This window comes from Sodiomyces alkalinus, assembly GCF_003711515.1.
Source record: "Sodiomyces alkalinus F11 unplaced genomic scaffold SODALscaffold_1, whole genome shotgun sequence".
NCBI classification, from domain to species: Eukaryota; Fungi; Ascomycota; class Sordariomycetes; order Glomerellales; family Plectosphaerellaceae; genus Sodiomyces; species Sodiomyces alkalinus.
Window position 1 is genome coordinate 866,223 of NW_021167079.1, and position 21,860 is coordinate 888,082.

At 50.5% G+C, this 21,860-nt stretch overlaps 7 protein-coding genes across 7 annotated transcripts in view; 3 read left to right on the plus strand and 4 right to left on the minus strand.

The window, feature by feature from the left end:
• The window catches only part of SODALDRAFT_3395 (hypothetical protein), a 1,658-nt gene extending 962 nt beyond the window's left edge, over positions 1-696 (plus strand). Inside the window, exon 3 of the mRNA XM_028612862.1 lies at positions 75-696. Coding sequence (XP_028469730.1) covers positions 75-544 — 470 coding nt within the window. The 3' untranslated portion in view covers positions 545-696. The remainder of the gene's footprint in view (positions 1-74) is intronic.
• A 115-nt stretch (positions 697-811) lies between these two features.
• SODALDRAFT_335866 (Metallo-dependent phosphatase) lies at positions 812-2,201 on the minus strand (the record flags this gene model as incomplete). The annotated part of the gene is made up of 3 exons (XM_028612548.1): positions 812-831; positions 919-1,995; positions 2,057-2,201. The coding sequence occupies 3 exons, from the start codon at positions 2,199-2,201 to the stop codon at positions 812-814; spliced, it is 1,242 nt and encodes a 413-aa protein (XP_028469731.1).
• Positions 2,202-7,220: 5,019 nt separating this feature from the next.
• On the minus strand, positions 7,221-7,720 carry SODALDRAFT_3698 (hypothetical protein). Its single transcript, XM_028614656.1, has one exon. The coding sequence runs from the start codon at positions 7,532-7,534 to the stop codon at positions 7,274-7,276; it is 261 nt and encodes an 86-aa protein (XP_028469732.1). The 5' UTR covers positions 7,535-7,720; the 3' UTR covers positions 7,221-7,273.
• Positions 7,677-10,801, plus strand: SODALDRAFT_3693 (hypothetical protein). The gene is made up of 3 exons (XM_028614654.1): positions 7,677-8,114; positions 8,540-8,692; positions 8,916-10,801. The coding sequence occupies exons 1-3, from the start codon at positions 7,819-7,821 to the stop codon at positions 10,540-10,542; spliced, it is 2,076 nt and encodes a 691-aa protein (XP_028469733.1). The 5' UTR covers positions 7,677-7,818; the 3' UTR covers positions 10,543-10,801.
• An 846-nt stretch (positions 10,802-11,647) lies between these two features.
• SODALDRAFT_267637 (cellulose-growth-specific protein) lies at positions 11,648-12,484 on the minus strand (the record flags this gene model as incomplete). The annotated part of the gene is made up of 2 exons (XM_028607562.1): positions 11,648-12,322; positions 12,419-12,484. The coding sequence occupies 2 exons, from the start codon at positions 12,482-12,484 to the stop codon at positions 11,648-11,650; spliced, it is 741 nt and encodes a 246-aa protein (XP_028469734.1).
• A 29-nt stretch (positions 12,485-12,513) lies between these two features.
• SODALDRAFT_354052 (hypothetical protein) lies at positions 12,514-13,648 on the plus strand (the record flags this gene model as incomplete). Its single annotated transcript, XM_028613678.1, has 7 exons — positions 12,514-12,583; positions 12,638-12,835; positions 12,949-12,994; positions 13,050-13,063; positions 13,146-13,294; positions 13,337-13,431; positions 13,630-13,648. 7 exons carry the CDS (start codon positions 12,514-12,516, stop codon positions 13,646-13,648), a joined length of 591 nt encoding a protein of 196 aa, XP_028469735.1.
• Positions 13,649-21,037: 7,389 nt separating this feature from the next.
• On the minus strand, positions 21,038-21,556 carry SODALDRAFT_3717 (hypothetical protein). Its single transcript, XM_028614658.1, has one exon. It carries the CDS (start codon positions 21,398-21,400, stop codon positions 21,089-21,091), a length of 312 nt encoding a protein of 103 aa, XP_028469736.1. The 5' UTR covers positions 21,401-21,556; the 3' UTR covers positions 21,038-21,088.
• Positions 21,557-21,860: the final 304 nt, after the last annotated feature.

A 21,860-nucleotide genomic window follows, 5' to 3' on the forward strand; every position in this document is an offset into this window, starting at 1 on the left:
TTGAAAACATTATCTTTCGACTTTCGGTACATTCATTCATTGTTCCGTGGCTGATACGGGGGTGAACATTGCAGGGAAAGAGACGGACAGAGCCAATCCGCCGCTGACCCCTGGTCAACCTCAGCCTCCACCTGACACGAGAGGCAACCTCTGTGACGAGAATGGCGCCACGGAAAACGAGACGACTGACAGACCCCTATTTATGATGCAAGTTCAGTACTTCTCCGAAGGAGGCTCCTACGAACTATTCCCGGAGGGCCAAAGAGACCATGACGCTTTACGGAAGAAATATGACACCATTGGAGAAAGGGATTCCGGTTACGATTCGATAGCCCCAGAAGGAGAAGAAAGCGACAAATATCTACCCATGGTGGCAGGACCAGCTCCGGCCTTCAACGCCAATATGCCCTCGATGAACAACTCTATGGTGGCGTCAACGACGTTTGATGAGTCTTCCATGGGTACAGGTACAGCCTTTGACATATTGCCGGAGCAGGACTTTAAACAATGGGATTGGGACCTCGAGCTCTGGAACGAAATATAAGAGACCGGTCAGGTTGGGATGGGGGGGTAAGAATTGAGAGCGGATAGACTGTGCTGGCCAGGGAATTTGGAACGGAGGGTTTGGCTGTTAAAATTGTTACTAAAGGGGTTATCCGTGTGGGCTATCATGCCGTCGGCCTTCTGTGCCTGGATATGCTTCTCGAAGAAAACCGTGTATCAGAGATCTCTGTGGCAACAAGTTCAGATGGAATGTATTTCCCCAACCTGATCTTTGGATAGATAAATCATAAATCAACGGCAGCTAGTTCTACGATCCCCATTCGAGACCTATGTGACCCGTTTATTAGTATCTCCTTGACAGCGGTGAGGAGGAAAGAAAAATAGATGGTATTGCAATTGTCTGTTCAAACTCACACGCCTCACAAAACGTCTTCCGGTTGGGCGACGCAGGGTACATGTCCCGACCGAACGTCTCGTTCAAGGAGACGGCGCCGACAGCTTCGCCAGACTCAAGGCGGATCCACGTGTCGAGCTCGCCCTTGGCCAGCTTATCCTGGCGAAGGAGCAGCTGCCTCGCGCCGCGTTCAAAGTCGCCCGCGCCGCCGTACCCTGTACGCTGACCGAAGCAGATGTTCAAGCCGTCCCCCTCGGGCTGGACCGGGTAGTCGGGAAGCGAGCCCGCCGTCCACTTGTAGCACCACGAGGCTCCGTGGATATGGGCAGTGAAGAGGCCCAGCATGCCGGGCGTCGAAGTCACAGCGCGCATGAAGGGGATATCTTGACCTCCGTAGGCGCAGGTGCCGTTCCGGACACCGTCCGGACAGTAGTGCTGGGCCTGCGCGGTTACATTCATGTCGTTGAGCCCCGGATTGCGGCTGGGGTCGAGACCCGGCCCGACCTGAATGGCTCGGAATGCGTCGAAGGGGATGTGGACAAAGGATACGGAGGGGATGGTCTTGTTGAACTTGGCCGTGATGCGCTCGTTTTCGGCCAGAAACCAGTCCACCACGTCGTGGTCTACCCAATTTGGCCGGTCGATGCGCTTCCCTTCTCCGTCCAATCTTTGGTACTCGAAACCGCTGCGGGAGTCGAAAAACCAGAGGAGCAGCTCCGGCGTGCACCCGCAACCGGTGGGGCAGTCGGCCGCAAAGACCGGGAGGTAGTAGTTGGTCACGCCAACGCGCTGGGGGTCGGGCACCATGGACCGGGTGCGGGAGTTGGGGAATCGCTTCTCGCGGGCGAACATATCCTCGACGGACCGGTTGTAGCCCGGGTCGTGGTTGCCGTGGAGGGTGGCCCATGTCAGGCCGCGGTCCGCCAGAGGCTGGACGGCCTGGTCGATGTACTCGGTCGTGTTGTGGAAGAAGACATTGTCGCGAGAGATGATGTCGCCGTTGATGACCACGAAGTCGGTCTCAGGCTCGTAGTCCAGGAGCTTCGCCACTGTATTCGTCGTCAGGGCATCTCGAATAGGTCCAACCGAGCTGGGCGCTAATACACACGTTTTCGTGTTAGTCCGTCGACGCTAGCGACGCGGGAGCTTGCTGCTTACCCTCTCCGTAATGAAGATCGTCAAGGATGGATATTTGAAAGCTGCCGTCACAGCGGAAAGTCAACGCTTGGTCCGGACCATTGGCACCCTCGAGAGCGAAGACAACCGCTGGGATAGCCAGACCAGAGAGGGCTTTGAACAGCATGAGGCTCGACTTTCCGCGGACCATGGGAGATAAGGAAGATCACTGCGACACATCTTCCAAGAAACGAGACAGGGTTAGGGCTCAGGACGGGTATTATATGCATTCCTTCCTCTCGTGCGTCATGGGCGGTGATGGGCCTAGCCGTTGAGAACTACACGGAAATCGCCCACGTGCTACTCAATGTGGTGCTACTCAGTGTCTTGCCCCGCGGAGGAGGTTCACAGCTCACTTACCCTGGATAGAATCAGGAACAAGGTGATCCACCAAAGCATGCATACAGCCAATGACGACCCGAGCGCAAACAACGTGGACGGTGCCGAGAAGGTCGAAGGCCATATTCTTTGCTGTAAGGCAGAGGCGCCATTGCTGTTGCCCGGTTTGGTGTGGGCCTGCTTATTTCTTGGTCTTTCTTCATTCAATAATGGAGTGCGATCGCGGGCCTAATATTATGGCGATAGTGTTGGGATAAGCAAGCAGAGCACGAAGATCTCTCATATCCGAGTGTAAATAGCTAGGGAAGAGGGCCGGTTTATAGCTGTCAAGGAAGTAGATCAATCCGTGTTTCATGGCCTTGATATGGATATGGTTGAATCGAGTTCGCAGCGATGGTCGCGGTGTGGCAGCGTCGGTTCTGGAGCAAACAAACGTCAGAAAATACTTCATCCCGACGATCCACACAGTTTCTCAGACCAACTCACAGAGTGAGCTACTTCATACTTCCGAGGGTGGATAAGACCGAACGCTCACTCAATACTGTACCTACGTGTGGAGACACCCCGAACGCGTCGCGTCTCACCAAGTCGTACGTGCGCCATGCAACTCTCGCGTTAAAACCCCCACGGGTCGCGTTGCATCATGTCCTGGGACAGGTAAATGACAGGCAATAGGTATCGCCTATCGATGGATCAATGACCGGTCCACTCGTAGAGGAAGAACCGCTGGATCGAGAGAACTCATGGGCGCAGATAAAAGATGGATAAGATACGAGTAGCGTACTTCTGACGACACAGCTCTTCCGCTCCCGGTAGCGCGATTCATCACGCAGCTGATTACGTGAAACGGGAGGGTAAAAGCTGACTCCAGGCCGGCCCACGCAAAGATGCCGAGGGTCAGTCGTATGGGCTGGTTCGGCAGCATCACAACAAACGTTCGTGTTAGTCGGGAAGCGGAGAGAAAGAAGTGCGAGCCAGGCATACTTCGCCATGGAGACTTTTGTTCGCACAATGACCTTCTTGTAATGCCATGAAGATACCGCCTGTCACTTTTTCGAACCTCGTGGCAACACCGGAAGATTGGTTCTTCGGTAGTCTCAAGGCGGAATGGATTGTATTTTCTTTCTTAAAAGAAAAGAAAAAGGGCGACCCCGGCTTTGTGGTCAACAATATGTAGTTGACTTTGTACTGTTCCCGTACGTCCATCCGGTTGGTTTGCTGGGTCGTGGACTTGAGACGCCGGGAAAAAAAGATCCAAGGTTGATTGAGAAGTACCAGGGGGTGCTTGATGAGCTGGCGAGACCGGCAGAGGCCGAAACGACAGGTTCATTTGTTCATATCCCACCCAAGAGTCCCGTTGCTTGGCTCGTTTGAGCCGTGCGGGCGAAAAGGGCAAGCAAGGAGCCAGAGAAGGCTGAATTGAGGGCAGAAACGGGAGTTGCCCTGAGTTTGTGCGCTGCTCTAATTATTTTGTAGATTTCAGCGACACACAGAACTGGGAGGAGAGACTAACAAATCATCGCCCGAACCGTCGTCAACGCAGTGGAGCCACCTGGACAGCGGCCAATGCCCGGGCGGCGCCATCCGGCGAAGCGAATTGACTGGATACGAGCGCGTAGGGAAGGGTAGATTGGCCGGACAATACGGCGCCGATCATGCCACAAGCCGGACACCGGGCATCAAACCATCTTGCACATCCCCGGTGCTATCAGAGATGTAGAGACACGGCAGGGAAAGCAGTGGGACCAACGCCTAGTTAGCTCGTGATTTTGACGATGAAATGACGGCGCCTTTGTCTGTTGCTGTCGAGTGATACGTGTGTGGAGTGGAGATTAAAAGAAATAAAATAAAACTAAAAAGGAAGCAAGAAAAAGATGGTTTGGGGCGAGGTCAGTGAGATAACCGTCACGAGGGTGCATTAGTCACGCTGGGCAGTCCGTTTTACGCGGGGTATTACAGTACTATTATTGTACCTTTATGGTACAGTGAGGATTCGGTGACGATGATCGGTAACGGACGAAGGAGGGCTTTCCGGACTGTTGGGTAAGGTAGGTAGAGCCCCTACCTAAATGGTCACATCCACAGGCAGTCTTGCCCAGAAATACCCCAGACCCCATCACAACTACCTTACCTACTCTGCAATGTCTGATAACGTCGTCAGATGGTGAAAACGTGAAACGTGCTTGTTGAGCTGGTCCTTCTCTGTCGTAACCAAGATGACGTTACCAGGTTGTGTCGAGGCCGGTTGCCACGGCCCTTCCTCATCCTTTTTATCTTATGGAAGTGGCGATGGCTGACGGTTATGGTTATGGTAGGAGCTTCCTTCCGTTGCTTCGCCCTTGTCACCTGTTCCTTCTTCTCCAGCCCGATCCCACCTAGACTTTCCATATTTGGGTACCCGGTCGTCGTCTGAGACAGCACCATCCATCCACAGCGAGACCATCTTTTGGCGCCGACCGTACCTTATAGTACGACCACCACCCATGTAGCTACCTAAGGTAGATACCTCATCGGTACCATCAGGTGGCAGAACGGCCAAGTACTTGGCTGGAGCGGGACGGCAACACGCTCATTCTGCAAAGTCGATCTTGCTCGACACAAACGAGCCGAGGGACGCGCTTCGGATTCTCTGGTAGGGTACATATAATGTCAAGCTGCTCTGTCCTCCGCGTTAAGGTACCTAGTCATCCTAACACCCCGATGTACGAGCCTTCCATCGTATTGGGCCCAGCTACTGGTACCGAGAGGCAGCGTCGATAACAGGTACGAACGGGTCGGACCAGCATTGAGGGTCTCACCACGTATGTCCAAAGTCTTCTTTCCCGAAACATAAACAATGTAGAGTGATATTTATATAGGTACCTACCTAATATTCGCCAGTTCCTGTGCTTTTATGTATTTTCGCTCCACGATGCATGTGATGACGGTCGATGATTGGAGCCCGTGCGACTCCGGGCTGAAGGAGGATACTTCCGCCGACCCTCGGCCGACGGAGATGCCGCCACGATGTACGATGGATTATAGTTTAGAAATGGCGAAACATGCGCACAATCCTTACTTCTTCAAACACGTCAAAGAAACAAAAGATAACTCAAAGCAAAGAAAAAGCTAGAGTATTTTCTTTGCATCCCCTTCTTCCCGGCCGACCGATGCTTTGTGCTTGTCTCGACGCTTCTTTTGAGTGTTGCGGTTGTTGGAAGGGAGAAGAAGGTGGGGACACGTACAGTGCGATTGGAATGAAACGGGCGATCTGCCGACGCGTGCGCGTGAAAGAAGGCAAGGGAGGAAGATGAAGGGAGAGAAACCCGAAAAACCAAAGGAAACAAACCTTGCACAAACAGTTGGGAGGAAAGAGAGATGGGCAGACCAGGAGTTATAATTATATATTGAGAAACACGGGGTATTAATCGGACAACCCCACCAACGCACCCAACGACGAAAATAGAAATAAAGATCAAGATCCACTGACCGACCGGGCGTGGTGATGGATGGAATGGATGGATGCAGGTCCGTTTTGGGAGCCAGCTCTGTTCGATTTTCCTACCCTAGGCCTTTTCTTTTCTACCCTTCATTTGCCGCTCCCTTGTGCGAGCAGGAGGATGCAGAGGTACGAAGAAATGGAGAAACGGGGAAAACGAGAAACACTTCCATCCATCAAACAGTGAAACGAAACAGCGAACATCGTGATCGGTATCGGGACTACGGAGTGCGTTGTAAATAAAGGAAGATCTTTCTCGTACCGTCCCGATTCTTTACACTGTAGTAGTAGCCGCATAGTACCGTGAGTTGACAAAGATTCCGGGACAACTCAAAGTAATCTACTTCGGATATTTTGGAGACATTCTACGTGGACGATCATAATCTGGTGAATCATCTAGTGTTGCCAGCCAAAGTATCGAAGCGCCGGGTCTTTGAAGTGTCCCGAAAATAATGCCCACCCCTGTAACGTGATATACGGTGCGGAAACAGGTGGTACGGAGTACAAAGCCACGCCATTCGCCAGGTCCGTTGCGGCGCGAGTGAGACCAAGATTTTAGGGACTGGTGGACCCACCTGGAGCTCCAGTTCCCGGCACCGTCACCCGACCTGCCCCGTGTCCTAAACCCCCGTCCAGACATTCTTAGCTCTCCAGCGTGTCCAGGTCGTGGCTCCGAGGAAGGAAGGGGGACAAGGAGCCAGCAGCCCGCCCATCTCCCCCAATGTCCTAAAACGTTCCTTGATCCTAATGTTGGACCAGGGCCCCACCCGCCCCCCTAAAGCACCCAGAAGGTCCGCCCGACCGTGTTGCCATTGAGGCTTTCGGGCCCTCGCCGTGCTGCCTTGAACCCCCCAGGCTCCGCCGCCCTCCCCACAAAACTTTTTTTCTCTCTTTTACCTTCGCCCGTCCCCTCCGAGCCCCTACCCTCCGTCCTTTCCCCCCTTCTCTTCTCCTTTCTTCCTCCTTTTTCCCCATCATCTTCCGACCGGCACCTTTCAATCTCACCATCATATCGACCCCATCCGACCCATTCTTCTTCCACCGGGACCACGGAGCCTTGACGGACTTGCGCCGTGAATACCATCGACATACCAGATCAGCATCGTCGTCCTCTGTCCCTGAAAGACTTTTTTGGTTTCCATTCTCCGAAGCTCATCCGGCATCTGTGGACGGCTTCAAATCCCCCCGCGGACCTGCATCTTCCGGGTTCCTCTGCGACTCATTTCATCTCTTTTCGTGTCCATCATCACACTACAATAGCTGCGCGACAGCATAGTCATCCTCGAGCAGAGGGGTGACGCAGAAGCATATCAGTCTTTTTCGTCTCCCCTTTTAACTCGTCGTTCGTTGTCAGAATTTGTCTGCCTCGCCTGGCGACCGGCCTACCTTCCGCAACCGCGATCACTGATCGCCGCCAACCCAACAACCGGACTCAACACTGGCCCACCAGCACATACCCCCCCTCCTCCCTTCAGGCGCCCAGTGCACTCGGAAAAACAGCCTCTTGGCTTGCGGGCCTGAACCCTTTCCCGACTACAGTGGCTGTCCTCCGAATCCTGTTCTCCTAAATTCCAACACGAGGGCAAAAGTTGTGAGCTGACCAACGGAACGGGGCCGACCACCGCTCCCATTAGCTCCGGCATCAACGACCCCGCAGCGCCCGTCTTCTTTTTCTTTCTTCTCTCCGGTCTATTTTATTGCTCCCTTTCCTCCCCCACTCCCTCTTCAACCATCCCTTCCGTCCATTTTGGTCCCTCTCCATTGACGGAGTTGCGTTGCCTTTGCGACTTTACTTTCTTTCCCTCGCGTACTTGGATTCGACCTCGCTCGCTTTGACGAGTAACCATTCTCAGCTCGCCACCACGCCCACACGCGCGCGCATTTTCTTGTCGCCAAAAAACCGCACACGCATTCTCAATCCTTGACCATGACCGGTGCCGTCCGGTCCACCGCCCTCAGGGCTGGTGGTGCCTGTGTGCGCTGTCGCAAGGGCAAGACGAAGTGTGTGTACGAAAATGGTCGCGCCCCTTGCAAGAATTGCGCAAAAGGCCTGCACCAATGCTACCTCCCTTCCGACTCCATGGCCGGCGCTACGGCTTCCCGACACACGGTGCATCGCCCAGCGAGGGAGAGTCTCCCTGCGACTGGGGGGACTTCGAGTGACCCTCGCGCCGCGAATCCGGCATCGGTCTCCCGCCACATCCAACCCCCAGCCGGCGATAAGTGAGTTTTTATCTTTTCTTATTTTCTTTGTTTAATTTTCCATTTTTTTCTTCAACTTTTTTTTCTTTTTTTCTTTTTACGATTTTGGTTTGCCATTCTGTGTGCGCCAGTTTGGTCATAACACATCTCCTCTATCCACCCCCTTGCCGGCTTCCGCCTCGTGCTCTCACTCGCTCATCTTTCCCCCGTGGCGCCGCCCCGACCAAGGCGCCGCCCACCTCCATCAAGAAACCCCCCTTGTTCTACATCCATGCGCATAATTCTCGACCCTTCCCGGCCATGTTCCAAATTTCTCTCCGCTCCCCACATGGGCAGACCCTATTGGTGGTCGCGGCCCTAGGCTTCCGAAGCCTCCGTGCCCGTGCCACGAGCGAACGACCGCGCCACCACCGCCAGCCAACGCGCTAACCACCTCATCTCCACAGACTTACACCCGAGCTTCTTCAAGAATGCGAACGCGTCGTTTCCAAGACGTATCCGGCTTCGGAAGCTTTCCACAAGCCGACCTTCGTCCAACAACTCAAGAACTCCTCTCTTGAACCAGCGCTCGTGTATGCGCTCCTGACATGTGCTTCCCGGTAAGTACTCCGAGGCCTTGTTTTTTATTCGTTCATCATGAACGTGGCGGCAATCGCCTCCCCTCCCCTCCCTCCCTTGTCCCTAAGGTACCTTTCCACGGATACCTTTTCGCCGGGGCTTCATCCGAAGCCTACCACCTCTCCGACCCACTTTTCCGCTCCCGCTCATTGGGGTGGGTAACTGGTACGGGGTACTTCGACTAACCCCGAATTCGGTGTACAGGAGTTCACCGGCACTCATCCGTCGCTACGGCAATCAATCAGGAGCCACCGGAGCGGCCGAGCACTTCGCCAGCAAGGCGATGAGCATCATCATTCACAACATGGATGCTCCGTCCCTGGCCGACCTCCAGGCCATCTGCCTGATCATCATCCACGAATGGGGCTCTCGCAATGCCGTTCGTGCTTACATTTACCTCGGCCAGGCCAGCCGCATGCTCCAGATGTACCGGGTCCTCCACAGCCACCATGTTGGTGATCACGGCAATACCGACCGGTTCCTTGAGGATGAGTCGTTCCGTCGCGTCCTTTGGCTGCTCTACATCCTCGATTGCCTCCTGACCAGCCATCCCGGTCGTCAGCCGGCTCTCTCTGTGGCCGACACGCTGGATGTCTCTCTGCCCTGTTTGGACATGAACTTCGCCTTTGGAAATGCCGTGTTCGTCAAGACGCTGGACTTGAGCAAGCCTCGACACATGCCCCCTGACGCCCAGGTCGACGTGGTGGGTGAGTTTGGCCACATCGTTCTGGCTACGCGCATCTGGCGCGACGTCGTCCAGATGCTCTTGTCGCCCGAACCGTTCAGCGAGGACACTTGCGCCCAACTCGTGGCCGCCATTGAGAAGTTGCGGCATTCGCTGCCTATGCAGTACACCGAGAAGCCCGGGCAGATCAACCTGCACATCACCATGGGTTCCGGCTTCACGTACGCCATGCTCCATTGCATGCTCCACTGCGCATGCATCTTCATCCACCGCCGTCGCCTGCTGCACTACGTCACGGCCCACGACTTTAACATCGAGACGTGGCGTCTCACGCCGGAGTGCCACGAGATCGTCGGCCACCTTTTCACCTCATGCCACGCCATCATCGCGTTGCTTTCGGCTCTCGACGCCGGATCCGACAAGGAGTCGATTCTGTGCTATCCGATCGCCATGCTCTTCTCGGCCTTCACGGCCAGCGCCACGGTGGCCTACCTGTCCCTGAAGGGCCTCACGCCGCAGAATACCTGTGAGACGGCGAGCAGCCTCGTTCGCGACGGGCTCCGGTTCATGCAGGACGGCGTCAATACTTGGCCCCTCATCAGCTCGTGGCTGCGCCATCTCACGGTGATGCACCGTGTCTTGGACAACGACAGCATCCCGCGTGTGGCCCCCGGTGGAGGAGGAGGAGGCGGCGGGGATGGGGTACACGCGTCGTCGTCGTCGTCGTCGTCGGTGAAGGACGATGTCGCGTCCAACGCGGACTCGAACCAGGCCGATACCTCCATGGACTACGAGCATGGGGCGGACATGCACAAGCACCCGTCCAACAGCGAGAGCGGGCGTGATAGCGAGCCGCCCGCCCCGGCACCCCGCCGACCCGGCGTGACGACCATTAACGGCGGGTCCGGCGGGATCGGCACGCCGGCGGCTACTACCAGCCCGCCTCCCGTGCAGACGGAGGTGAAGCGCTCCCCGGAGTCGGTGCACGGCCAGCCGGTTGTGAGTAACGGACACGACCAGGGCGGCGTCGACCGGCCCGTGCCTCCCGCTCCGCAGGATATGACGGCTTTGGAGCTTTGCGTTGCTTTTGAGCGACAGCTGCTCGAGCTGGATGACCTTGCTGCGTTTATGGGTGGTGGTGTCTAAATGTGGCCTAATATCTGAGAGTCCTTTTTTCTTGTGTGGTTTGGACTGCAGTTTTCCTTGGCCTTTGTACTACTATCTTCCGACGGTTCGGCGTGGTGCTGATCAGACTGGATTTGGGGTGTTCTATTGCGGCAGCGTGGGCCGCGACCTGCAAGCCAAACACGCAACCGGTGCGGTGTCGCTTGACAGCTGCCTTGAGTGGCGATGAGTTGACTGTTTTTGCAGTGTGACGTTGGCTGCCTTTTATTGTTTGCGTGGTATTCAGATGGGGTTCTGGTCGTTGTCTTTTTGATTTTTTAACATGGCGTTGAGGCTGGAAATGAGATCAGTATGAGGCTGGATAAGCCCAACTCGGTTGGGAAAGATCGGATCAGGGCCGACGTGGGCTTTTTTTCTTTTCATTTCTTTTTTTTTTTCCTTTTCTCCTGCTTTGGTTCGTTTCACTCTTTTTCTTTTCTTTTTTCTTTTATTCCATGCCTTCCTCCTCTCATTTTCGGCGCCATGGTTGATTGACCGGATGGAAGACTTGGTCCCGCAGTGTAAGGGGATGCAGCGAGAGTGTCACTATGCGTTGAATGTGCTCAGGTTGCGTGATATGGCGTTGAGGACGGGGCCGTTCACTCTCAGTAACCGCACTGACTGTGCGGTTGTAATATTGTATGATGATATTCAGTTATGCCAGACAAAGAAGGTCTCGCCGGTTACGGTCTCAGACTCTCCGTTTCCTCCTACAAGTTTTGGTCGTACGGAGTACGGGTTTGCGTCTATCCCCCGGGGTCTGGGACTCTTCTAGGTAACTCTGATAGGAGAATGAGAGAAGGGAAGTGAGAATTGTGGTATAATTCGTGTTTTTCTTCCCTCGCAGAACCATATGTACTTCTTGCCATCTTATATACTCAAGTCTCTGACTTGTATGTCGGCAAGTCATTACTCAATACTCATAACTACTGAAAATATAGACAGGTTGAAGCGAAGTAGAGTCAAGAGGCCTCCAGATGCCATATACATACCGTGATAAATTCCATCACACACACACACCCCACAGGTCCTCTGACTGGCGCGGTCATTTCATCGCGGAGCGCAACTCCTCCGGAACAGACCCCGACTAACAAGTGATAGGCCGAGGACCCGGAGCCTGGTAGGGCCGGAAGTTGTTATCAGGCCGGCCGCTGTTTCCGTAGATCATGATCTGGATGGCCGGGTCGGCAGCATCGTACACGCCGGGGATGGCGACGGTGTCGTTCGGGACGAAATCCCCCCCGGCGGTGACGCGGAGGTTCGCGCACGAGGTGTAGAACTGGGCGCCGCCGCGGCCGTAGGCGGAGTGGAGAGCGAGCAGCTCGACGCGGAGGAGGTAGTCGCCGGGGGCGATGCAGCGGGGCAGGTCGAAGTAGAACCAGCCGTCCTGGTCGAGGAGGTTGTCGACGCCCCAGCGGCCGGTCGACGTGTCGAAGTTGTCCTCGGCGACCTTGAACCACTCGAGCCCCTGGACGGGGGCGTTGGCGGCGTCGTCGACGCGGGCGAGCCAGGCGGTGAGGGGGCCCTTGTGCGAGGCCGCGATGGGGTTGTCCGGGTCGCCGGGGTACTGGGCGCCGCCGATGACGTGTTGGTACCAGGCGCCGATGGAGTCGCCGGCCTCGACCTCGATGACGTCCCGTGAGACGCGGGTGACGAGACCGCAGGTGAGGTCGGGGGAGTTTACGTTCTCGACGGGGTTGTTGGAGCCCGGGGCGCGGAGGCCGGAGAGGAGGGGGGCTTCCTCGCCGTTTACGGAGATGACCTGGGTGCAGGAGATGGGTTGTTAGTGCCCGATTTCTTGGACCTTGGCTGTGGAATAGGGGGATAGGGGGATAGGGGGATAGGGGGTTTCAGGTACCTGGAAGATGGCATGGCCATGAGCCAGGGCGGCAAAGCCGAGAGCTGAAGCGGCGGCGTACTTCATGGTTGTGGTCGTGATCGGAGGGGGAAAATATGGGCAGATCCTGGAGGTTGACGAGGATAGAGAGACAAGGACAGCTTCCGACCTTCGGGGAGAGAACAGGTCGAGGCCCTTAAGTAGTCGCGACACAGACAGCGACATGAGGTTGCATCTCAGGGACAGGCCAGCAGAATGTCACGCAAACCCCCTTTCGGAGGACTGATGTCGACGTTCCGTCGAAATTGGGCCCCCATACAGTGTACAAGTACAGGATGGGTGGATGGAACCCTCCCCTCCCCCTCATTGCGATGCATTTTTTGGAAGCGAACGACCCCACGCCGGCATGCTCTGAACCGGCAGCGAATGAAGACCCTGGTCTTTGAATAGCCAAGCTGGTTTAAGTTTGGTTCCCCAGAGTCCAGATATTGCGGGATATTCATATAGTGTTATATGACGACGGGCTTCCTGTTCTGTAAGAACTGCGTTAGTCGTCATTGGCTTCAGAAATCAAGAATCAAGCCAACCTGGGGAACAGTCTGCATCTTCTATTTGTGGGAGTTTTTCTAACACATGTAGGCTGAGAGTCAAGCGTCATCTGGGATGGTTGGCGTTTGAGAATAAGCACAGGGACATCATATGAGGCCCCCAAGAGCTCAGATATCTGAACTATCATTACATCCACAAGATTCTGGCATGACCTCATCTGTTCTATCTGAGATGAGCAGGCTTCTGGCTCTGGCCGAAGAAACGAGAGCCTCTGAGATCACATTCAGGGTTACGGGTAACATGAAGGCTAGGGAGGAGGCCGGGGAGTTCACGATGCAAGAAACGGCAGTGAGAAGAAGATTTCCCCGAGTGGCTGGTCCGCGATGCCAGGAACCCGGGGGATCATCGGGTTTGAAAATCGTCCAACGCGAGCTTGGTTACAAGAAAGGAGATCGCTTCCGCATTGAGAACGGAAGAGGAAGACAGTGTGGTATTGCAGGCGGAACAAAGGGAAGGGAATTCCGAAGCTGGTGCCCCCTTTCGTTTTTGGCCTTTCGCCTTTCGCCTTTCCTTTCGACCCCCACCTCCAACAGAGGATCACGAGGAGATGGGTCAGGTCGAAACATTTGACAGCAAACTGACAGGACTCCGGATAGCAGATTGCGGAATACTTGATGGTCCAGAGTTCTATTTTCGATGTAGACGGGGTGGTAAAGTGGTCCTGTAGTATAAAATAGGCATTATACTGTAGTAGCAGTCACATCATAATAACCTGGCATCTAAGTGGTAACTGAAGCTGGCCCGCTTTATTTATCGACACTTCTTAGCAGCCTGGCGTTTCGTACTATTACTATAGCACGGACCCGTTTTACGGCATTTAGCGGTATTTTTCGGGCGACTTACTCTTATAGTATATAGCTCTATAAATTTTAAAAATTTCTATACTTTTATTATATACAGGATTTATAGTAAATAGCGTTATATTTAATTAAGGGCGTTCCGTGCGGATCTTTTCTTATTTTAACGGCTAGACTATACTACCGTGTAGTATTACTCTTATATCCCCCGGCCCCCGTAAATAAAGCTTTACCTACGCCGTTAAATATTATATCGCGCTATTAAGATAGTTAGCTAACCTATTAATCCGGAGCCGCGGGCTTACGGTAGTTACTATACCGTTAAGCCGTTTTCTGATTTTAGGTATTATCCGCGGGCACGGTATATTTACGCCACCTATATACTATATCGTGCTACGAACGCAGCTAACCAAAACGCCTGTTAAGCCGCCCGTAATACGTTATATACAGGTTCTACGGCTCCCGCACTACCCGTTTTAATAGGCTACCCTCCTCCTACGCCTTCTCCTCCTACGCCTCCTCCTCCTACGCCTCCTCCTCCTACGCTTCCTCCTCCTCCTCCCGTTTTAACCGGCTAAGGAGGAGGGCGGCTATATAGGCGACGCCGTTATACCCTTATAGCGTAACGCTTTACGGTCCACTCCGGGTTATTATTACTTAGCCTATCACCGTTACCTTATAATAGCCGCTTTTCCCATGCGCCGTAATAGTATACCGTATAATACCTATACCGATTACCGTAACGGCAGGGCGAATGGCAGAATAGCTATTACTACTAGCTAGCGCCTCGCGAACTATACCCGCTGTTAAGAGCGTTTAGACTATTCCGGGCCGCTAAGGTAGTATTAGCCGTGTATTACGGTCGATTACTATAATCTCGGACTAATATGCGTAGAGTATAAGTATTACGCTACGCTTTATTATATTAGGGAGAAGTTATAAGTTAGTTAACTATCCCGCGTTATTAGCCGTTATCTAACCGCTATTATCTTCTATTACTTAGGAATTATCGCCTATAAACCCGAAATTTAGCACCTATTATAACTAGAGCGACGTCGACATTCCCGTTATCTCCCTATTACCCGACTTCTTCTAACGCCTACTATATGCGGATACCGTCTAAGCCACGGATTATCGTAAAAGGATCCGTTAATATAATAATACCTTTACGTTTACTTCTATATAATATACAGAGACCCGTTAAGGTGCCGCTGCCGGTAGCGTAATAGTTTTCTAGATCCACGGTACTCTTTACTATTATACGGGGCCGTTAAGTGCTATAAGCTAACTCCCCGCCTTTACCTAGCTCTACTTTTACGATCTATAGGCTACCGCCGACTAACGCCTTATAAATACCTAAAGCCTTAACTCCACGCTTAACCGTTATATCCTTGGGGAGATTTCGGACTTCCTACACGAGTATAACCCTTTCGTCGACCTATATAAAACGGCCCGCGAATAGTTTAACTCCCTCCGTGAATAATGCCGTATAATACTTAACCCCTGTATAGAATTAGTTATTAAGCAGGGCGCCGATATACGACGCGAGAATCTACCCGTTATAGATAAGGTTACGGCTATTATACCGGATAAGTAGGGTGAATATTATTATAGGGATATTATTATCGTAGAGAGACGGTCTAACGGTAGCGTTAACGGCCTTAGGCGGATAGACTACGAGTATCCTGCCTATCTACCGTTATCTTACCCGCTTATATATCCGCGAGGCGGTTCCGGATATTACTAGCAGTTATACTTATAGGATATTTATAACTATTAGCGGCAGAATACCAAGATAAAGTTCCGTTAATTCTGCCGGTATATACTATACCTATAACACTAGCAGAGGTTCGTGCCCTTTACCTATAGCCGTCTTTTCTAGTAGTTTTTAGTAGACCTATAGGTATCCTGCGATTAGAAGAAGCTTTTATAGATCTAGTAGCACTAGAACTAGTTACGGGCTAACGTATATAACGGCTTACGGGATTAGGCGTATAAGGCTAACGGCGATACCCGTAGTATTAGCCGACGGATTATCTTACCGTTATATTATATTAGCGGCTAGCGGTTTATTTTATAGTGCTATTAGAATTCTATAGTAATTATACGGGCTCTCGGTACTCTAACCTTTTATATTACCTTTACGGCTAATCCTACCTAGCCAGAGATTATACAAGAGCTTTAGCCAGCTTAGACTATTAATGACCGGCCCGATTTAGTCGGCCGTGTATTCGAGTTAAAGTCCCGCGACCTAGAATAATAGCTACGCGATAGTCTATTTAGTAAGTTTACGGGGATTATATAGACCGTGGAATACTAGAAGCGTAGTCTTTTACACCGTTATATCCTTCTTTTCTTTACGCCGCGGGCGGCCGAGATATATAAGGACCCCGTAACTATCGATAAGGTTATCTCTACGGAGCTACTAAACCGCGAGTCGGATCCTACTAGCCGTCTTTTTAATATTATTAGTAAGAATATAATATATAGTCCTTACGGTAATAATAAGCCTTCTACGCCGTGTATATAGCTATAGCCTAGCGATAAGAACCGTATAAAGTGCTCTAAGCGGTTCCCTAAGCCGTACTGTCTAGAGACGACTATACGGGAGGATAGTTATCCCGAATATAGGCACCGTAACTCTAGCCTGTATATTATAAAAAGAGGCCGCGCGGGAGAGGTCCCCCTTAATAACCGTTTTATTATTCCCTAGAGCCTATATCTCTGCCTCCGCTATAAATGCCTATATTAACGTTAAGATTTACGGATCTATTAAGGTAAGTTATCTTCTCCTATATATCTGCCTCCGTTATAGCGTATATACTAACGTTATCTTTTACGAATTTATTTAGGCGATTAAGTACGTCTATAAATACGTTTATAAGGGCACTAACCGCACGACTACGTGTATATCGGGCAAAGAGGGCGAGGACGAGGTTAATATCTATCTCTAGAGCCGCTATATTAGTCCTGTAGAGGCCGTTATTTAGTTATTCGAGTTCCCCGTGCACCGTGAGTATCCGCCCGTTATACGTCTTCCGGTTCACCTTAAGGGATAATAGCCTATATACTTCGGCGATAATATAACCGTAAGCTAAATTAAGCGTATATTATAGGAGCGAAAGACTTAGCTAATAGCCGTTTTCGACTATAACCGTAATAACGCTAATAGCCGCGAGTTATTCTATTACTAGTTTCCTAGCCGTTATACGTGGAAACCGTAGCAGTTTACTTAGTAGCCGAGGCAGCGTGGATTTTAAATCGGCCGTCTACGGTATATACTCCTAACGGCTAGAAAGGCGTACTATTTACGGTTACTCTTAGTCTCTGTTAAAGGGCCGACTTCCTTTACTAACCTTTATACCGTGGAGGGGACTATCTATAATACCTACCGCGAGGCCTGCATTACGGCCGGCCTTCTACACGATAACTATTACTAGGTTACCTATTTTAAGGAGGCCGTTCTTTAAAAGACCGGGCGTGCATTACGGGAGCTATTTATCGTCGCTCTAATACACGGGGATATTTCCGGTCTAGTATCGATCTAGGAGAGGTTTACGGAGTCTATATACGATAACCTGTCTTACACGTTATAACGCTAATACTTCCGATATCCTGCCGATCTAAAACGCCCGTATATCGATTATAGCCTTTATCTTATATACTCGCGGCTCCTTGAGGTAAGCAGGACTATTACGGAGTTTAGGCTACCCGCGCCTTTACACGACTAACACCGTACAACCGGTAATATATTATTAATTACGGAGACTTACGATCGCGATACCTAGGCTACGGTATATAAAGATATCTACTATCGGTTTAACTAGAGCCAGGCTACGGTGTTTAGCCAGGTTATAGCTACTATTAAATCTTATAGCCGCGGCGCCCGTTTCTTTTTATAGGGCCCCGGCGGTATAGGGAAGATATTCGTATACCGTGGTCTTTACGCGTATTTCCGGTCACGCGGGCAGATTATACTCTATATAGTATCCTCTAGCATCGCGGACGTTTTTCTTAAGGGTGGCTATATAGTCTATTCGCGGTTTAAGATCCCCTTATAGGTTAATAACGCCTCGACCTATAACGTACTAAAGAATTCGGACCTTATAGCGTTACTATAGGAGACGGTTCTTATTATCTAGGACGAGGTTCCTATATAGTATAAATTCTGTTTCGAGGCCGTTAATCGTATATTACGGGATATACTAAGCTATAACGATTACCTCTTTAGCAGTATTCCGGTTATCTTCGGGGGCGATTTTACCTAAATCCTACCTATTATTCGTAATAGTAGTCGGGCGTAGATTATATACGCCTACTTCTAGCGGTCCTCTATCTAGCCGTAACTTAGTATTCTTTACTTAACGGAGAATATGCGGGTTACCTCTACCGACCCCGATAATCGGGCGTTTATCTAATAGTTATAGGACCTCTCCTATAATACCGCTCTTCATGGGTTAATCGACCTTTTCCCTGCTATCACGGTTATTTACGAAATTATCTATTTATACGGGCGTATTTACCCGACTACCTTACTAAAGCAGGCCCCGTTAGACTATATAGTCTTCGTTAACCGCGTTATTCTAATAATATATAATACCACTATCACGGAGATTAACGGGCAGATACTCAGGCGACTACCTGGCTAATCACGCGTTTACTAGGCCGAGAATTCGGTCGCTAATTGGGTAAAAGATACTAACGGTCCTACGCCGGAACTAGTATTAGAGTTTTTAATATAGTTAGAGTTCGCCTCTATCCCGCCCGCACGGCTTAAGCTAAAGGTCGGTGCGCCCGTTATACTTATATGGAACCTTAGCCCGTAGCAGAGATTATATAACGGCACGCGTATAGTTATTTTACGGATAGCGCGTAATATGCTAGAGGTTAAGGTGCTATCCGGAATACACACTAACGAGGTAGTATTTATCCCCTATATCTATTTAGATTCTAATAAGGAGGACTACCCGTATATTATCTGGCGCCGTTAACTCCTATTACGGCTTTATTTCGCGATAACGATTAATAAGTTATAAGGGTAATCGTTTAGTACGGTCGGCGTGGATTTCCGGTAGCACACCTTTATACACGGTTAGTTTTACGTTACCGTATTAAGAGATACGGATATTAGGAACCTATTAGTATTATTACCGGCGTAGGAGGGTTAGGCGGTATAGAATAGCAGGCGTATATCTAATATTATATACCTAGAGGTCTTAATTTAAATATTCTAATAGTTACTTTACGGGGGCACGATATTAATAGTTATAATTATAGTCGTAGTATTCGTAGTTAGGATTCCTTATTATATAGCGTATAGTATAGGCGGGATAAAGTAAATTAACTATATCCGAGCCACGAATACCTAAAAGCAAAAGTAAAAAAATAACCGTAAATCCTCTATAAAGTAAAAAAAAAATATAAAAAAATATAAATAAAAACCCTAGTAGTAAACCCGCGACCGTGCTGCTTTAACGCTTTACGGCCGGGATACTATTCTTTAGAGCCGAGATAATATTCTTATAGAACTATATTATATCTTTTTTTTACGCCGTTATCATACCCGTAGGGAGTAGGACGCCTAGCACTTTAACGTTACCGAAAGTAACGGGCGCGGGCGTAGGCGCGGCAAAAGGGGCGGTAAAGCAGGCGGTAAAGGGGGGGGTGGAGGGAGTATACGTTACGGGCGGCGCTACGGTATTAATAGGGGGGGGCGCGGGTATTACGGTTATTCTAGACGGGCTAGCTATAGTAGCGGGAAGGGGGGGAGGGGGGGGCGCGGCAGTTATAGTCTTCTTAGCCTTCTTTAATAAAAGCGTAGGAGTTCCTATAGTATTATAAATCTATTAGTTAGTATAGGAAAACGAATATTACGGCTATTTCCGGCTTACCTATAAGCGCGGTATACTTCTTCCCTTTAAAAAGAGGCGGGAGTAGCGGGAGGGGGGGGGGCGGGAGCGGCGGGGTTAGCGGCGGTAGGAGTGCTATTAGCGGTAGCGGCGGCGCGGAACGAATACTTACTACCCTCGGAATTAAAATAGCAGTTACTATAACTGCCGTTAACGATATTAAGGACCGTAAAGCACTTTATAAATAGTCCGTCTTTATTACTATAATACTTATAGTCTTAGATATTACCGACTAGGGTTATTATAATAGCCTCGCGGTTAGCCGTGCGGTTAAGGTTAAGGTTTTTATCCTTATATAGTATAAGGTCCTGTTTAACCTATTTACGGTAACCGTTAACGCGTGGAATAATAGTTAAGTAGTAATTAATAATATACCCGAAGGCCGCGTATAGTTATTAACGCCTTAGAGTCTTTATAGGCGGCGTTATAAATAAGGTTAATTCCCTTTATACGGGCGACCGTATAATTATCCTTTATAGGTATCGTCTTCTAAACGTGGTTACTAAAGGAGGAGGGAGGCTAGCGGGAAGGAGGCTATCAGGAAGGAGGCTAATAGGAGGGAGGGCTAACGGGCGGGAGGGCTATTAGCGGGCAGGTCGTTAGCGGGCGGGTTATCGGCGTGCGGGTCGAATAGGCTATACGCGCGGGAGGGGGTACTATCCGGGAAAAACAGTTTATACAGGAATTCTTCTTCTTCTCCTATAATAGGAGCGTTAAAGGGCGAGGGCGACTATGAGTCCCGCGAGCTAATAGGGGAATCGGATAGTACGGGCGGTATACTATAGATAGCGGTTAGTATTATCGCTTTTTATAGGGTTAACGCGTCTATTTATACCTATAACTTACCTAACGGCGAAGCTTCTACTGACCAGAAGCGGATGAGAAGGAGGGGAGTTAAAAGAATCGAAAGAAAATAGTTACTTAGTAGCGATATAAGGGATAATAACGATCGATTAATTAATTAACGGCTTTACTTCTATAAATAAGCACGTTTAGTATAATAAAGGGAGAACTATTGTATCGCGATACTAAAAAAACCGTAATAAAAAAGTCGTCATAATATAGAAAATAGTAAATAGCAGTAAAATAACAGGAGGTAGGCGTTTAACGGTTATTTTCGGTTATTTTTCGGTTATTTAATTATAGCGGGGCAGGTCATATAATAAGCCCCCCCCCCTAAGGGGGGGGGGGGGGGGCGGGCCTCCCGCAGGGACGAGCTTTACGGCGTTGCCCGTAGGGCAACCTGCTAAGCTCGTCACAGCTATTCTCATAAGGGCCCTTAGGGCAACGACGAGTATGCCAACTCATAGACAACCTGAGGTGTGGCATGGAGTTGTGGTAACTTATAATAAATCGCCTTGGAGAGTAGTTATGCATTATGATATGGCGAAGTGGCAAATGACAGGAAGGACAAGCAAGGTTTTAGTCGGAGGGATCAAGATAAAGGCGAGTGAAGGGAAATAAATGTTGCTGTGAGGTGAGACTGCCTGGATGACTGTCTGGGAAAAGATGAAAGGAAAACAGGAAAGCGGTAAGTAAGATAAGATGCAGTAATGGTGAGATGTGAGATGAGTAAACGGGCCGAAATGAGAAGGCGAAGCAGAAAAAAAGAAAAGAAAAAAAAAAGAAAAAGGGTGTGACGCATTAATAATCGCACCATGGCACAATGTATATTGTTCCGAGTCCATTGTCTTGTTGGGATCTCACTGTCTCTCGGTCAGTGAGTCCCGAGTATGGTCTTTCAGATGAGTTGTTGCATTCCTCGTTCCATCCGTCCTTTTCCAACCCAGTTTCACATTAAATCACCAGCCCTTATAAAACAGGGTTGAAAAAATTCGTAATGAGAGCTGAGAGCCGTCGTAATAACGATACAGACTGTTTGCTGGTCGGGTAGCCCGTGGGATGACTAAAGGGCGACTTGCATCTTCATGACGTCGTGCATTCGACCAAGCGTTCGAAAGTCCCCTACGAAACAGAGGGAAAAGATCTTCCTGGCCCACTCCTTTCCGTTGATGCCGCTACGTGTACGTGTAGCATGGAGGATAAGCTCACACGTGTTCGTCGTCGAGATACGACCAAACTAGAGGTGACGGTCTTTTTAAGCGTCCTACTCATTCTCTCGTTTCTCGTGTTTGAGTATTTCTCAGG

Bases quoted from the DNA above. Each gene is read 5' to 3' on its own strand.
- SODALDRAFT_3698 (XM_028614656.1), bottom strand. From the start codon at position 7,534: ATGCCGGAGCTAATGGGAGCGGTGGTCGGCCCCGTTCCGTTGGTCAGC.
- SODALDRAFT_3693 (XM_028614654.1), top strand. From the start codon at position 7,819: ATGACCGGTGCCGTCCGGTCCACCGCCCTCAGGGCTGGTGGTGCCTGT. The intron at 8,115-8,539 runs GTGAGTTTTTAT...TCATCTCCACAG, and splicing joins CAACCCCCAGCCGGCGATAA to ACTTACACCCGAGCTTCTTC. The intron at 8,693-8,915 runs GTAAGTACTCCG...TTCGGTGTACAG, and splicing joins CTCCTGACATGTGCTTCCCG to GAGTTCACCGGCACTCATCC.
- SODALDRAFT_3717 (XM_028614658.1), bottom strand. From the start codon at position 21,400: ATGGACTCGGAACAATATACATTGTGCCATGGTGCGATTATTAATGCG.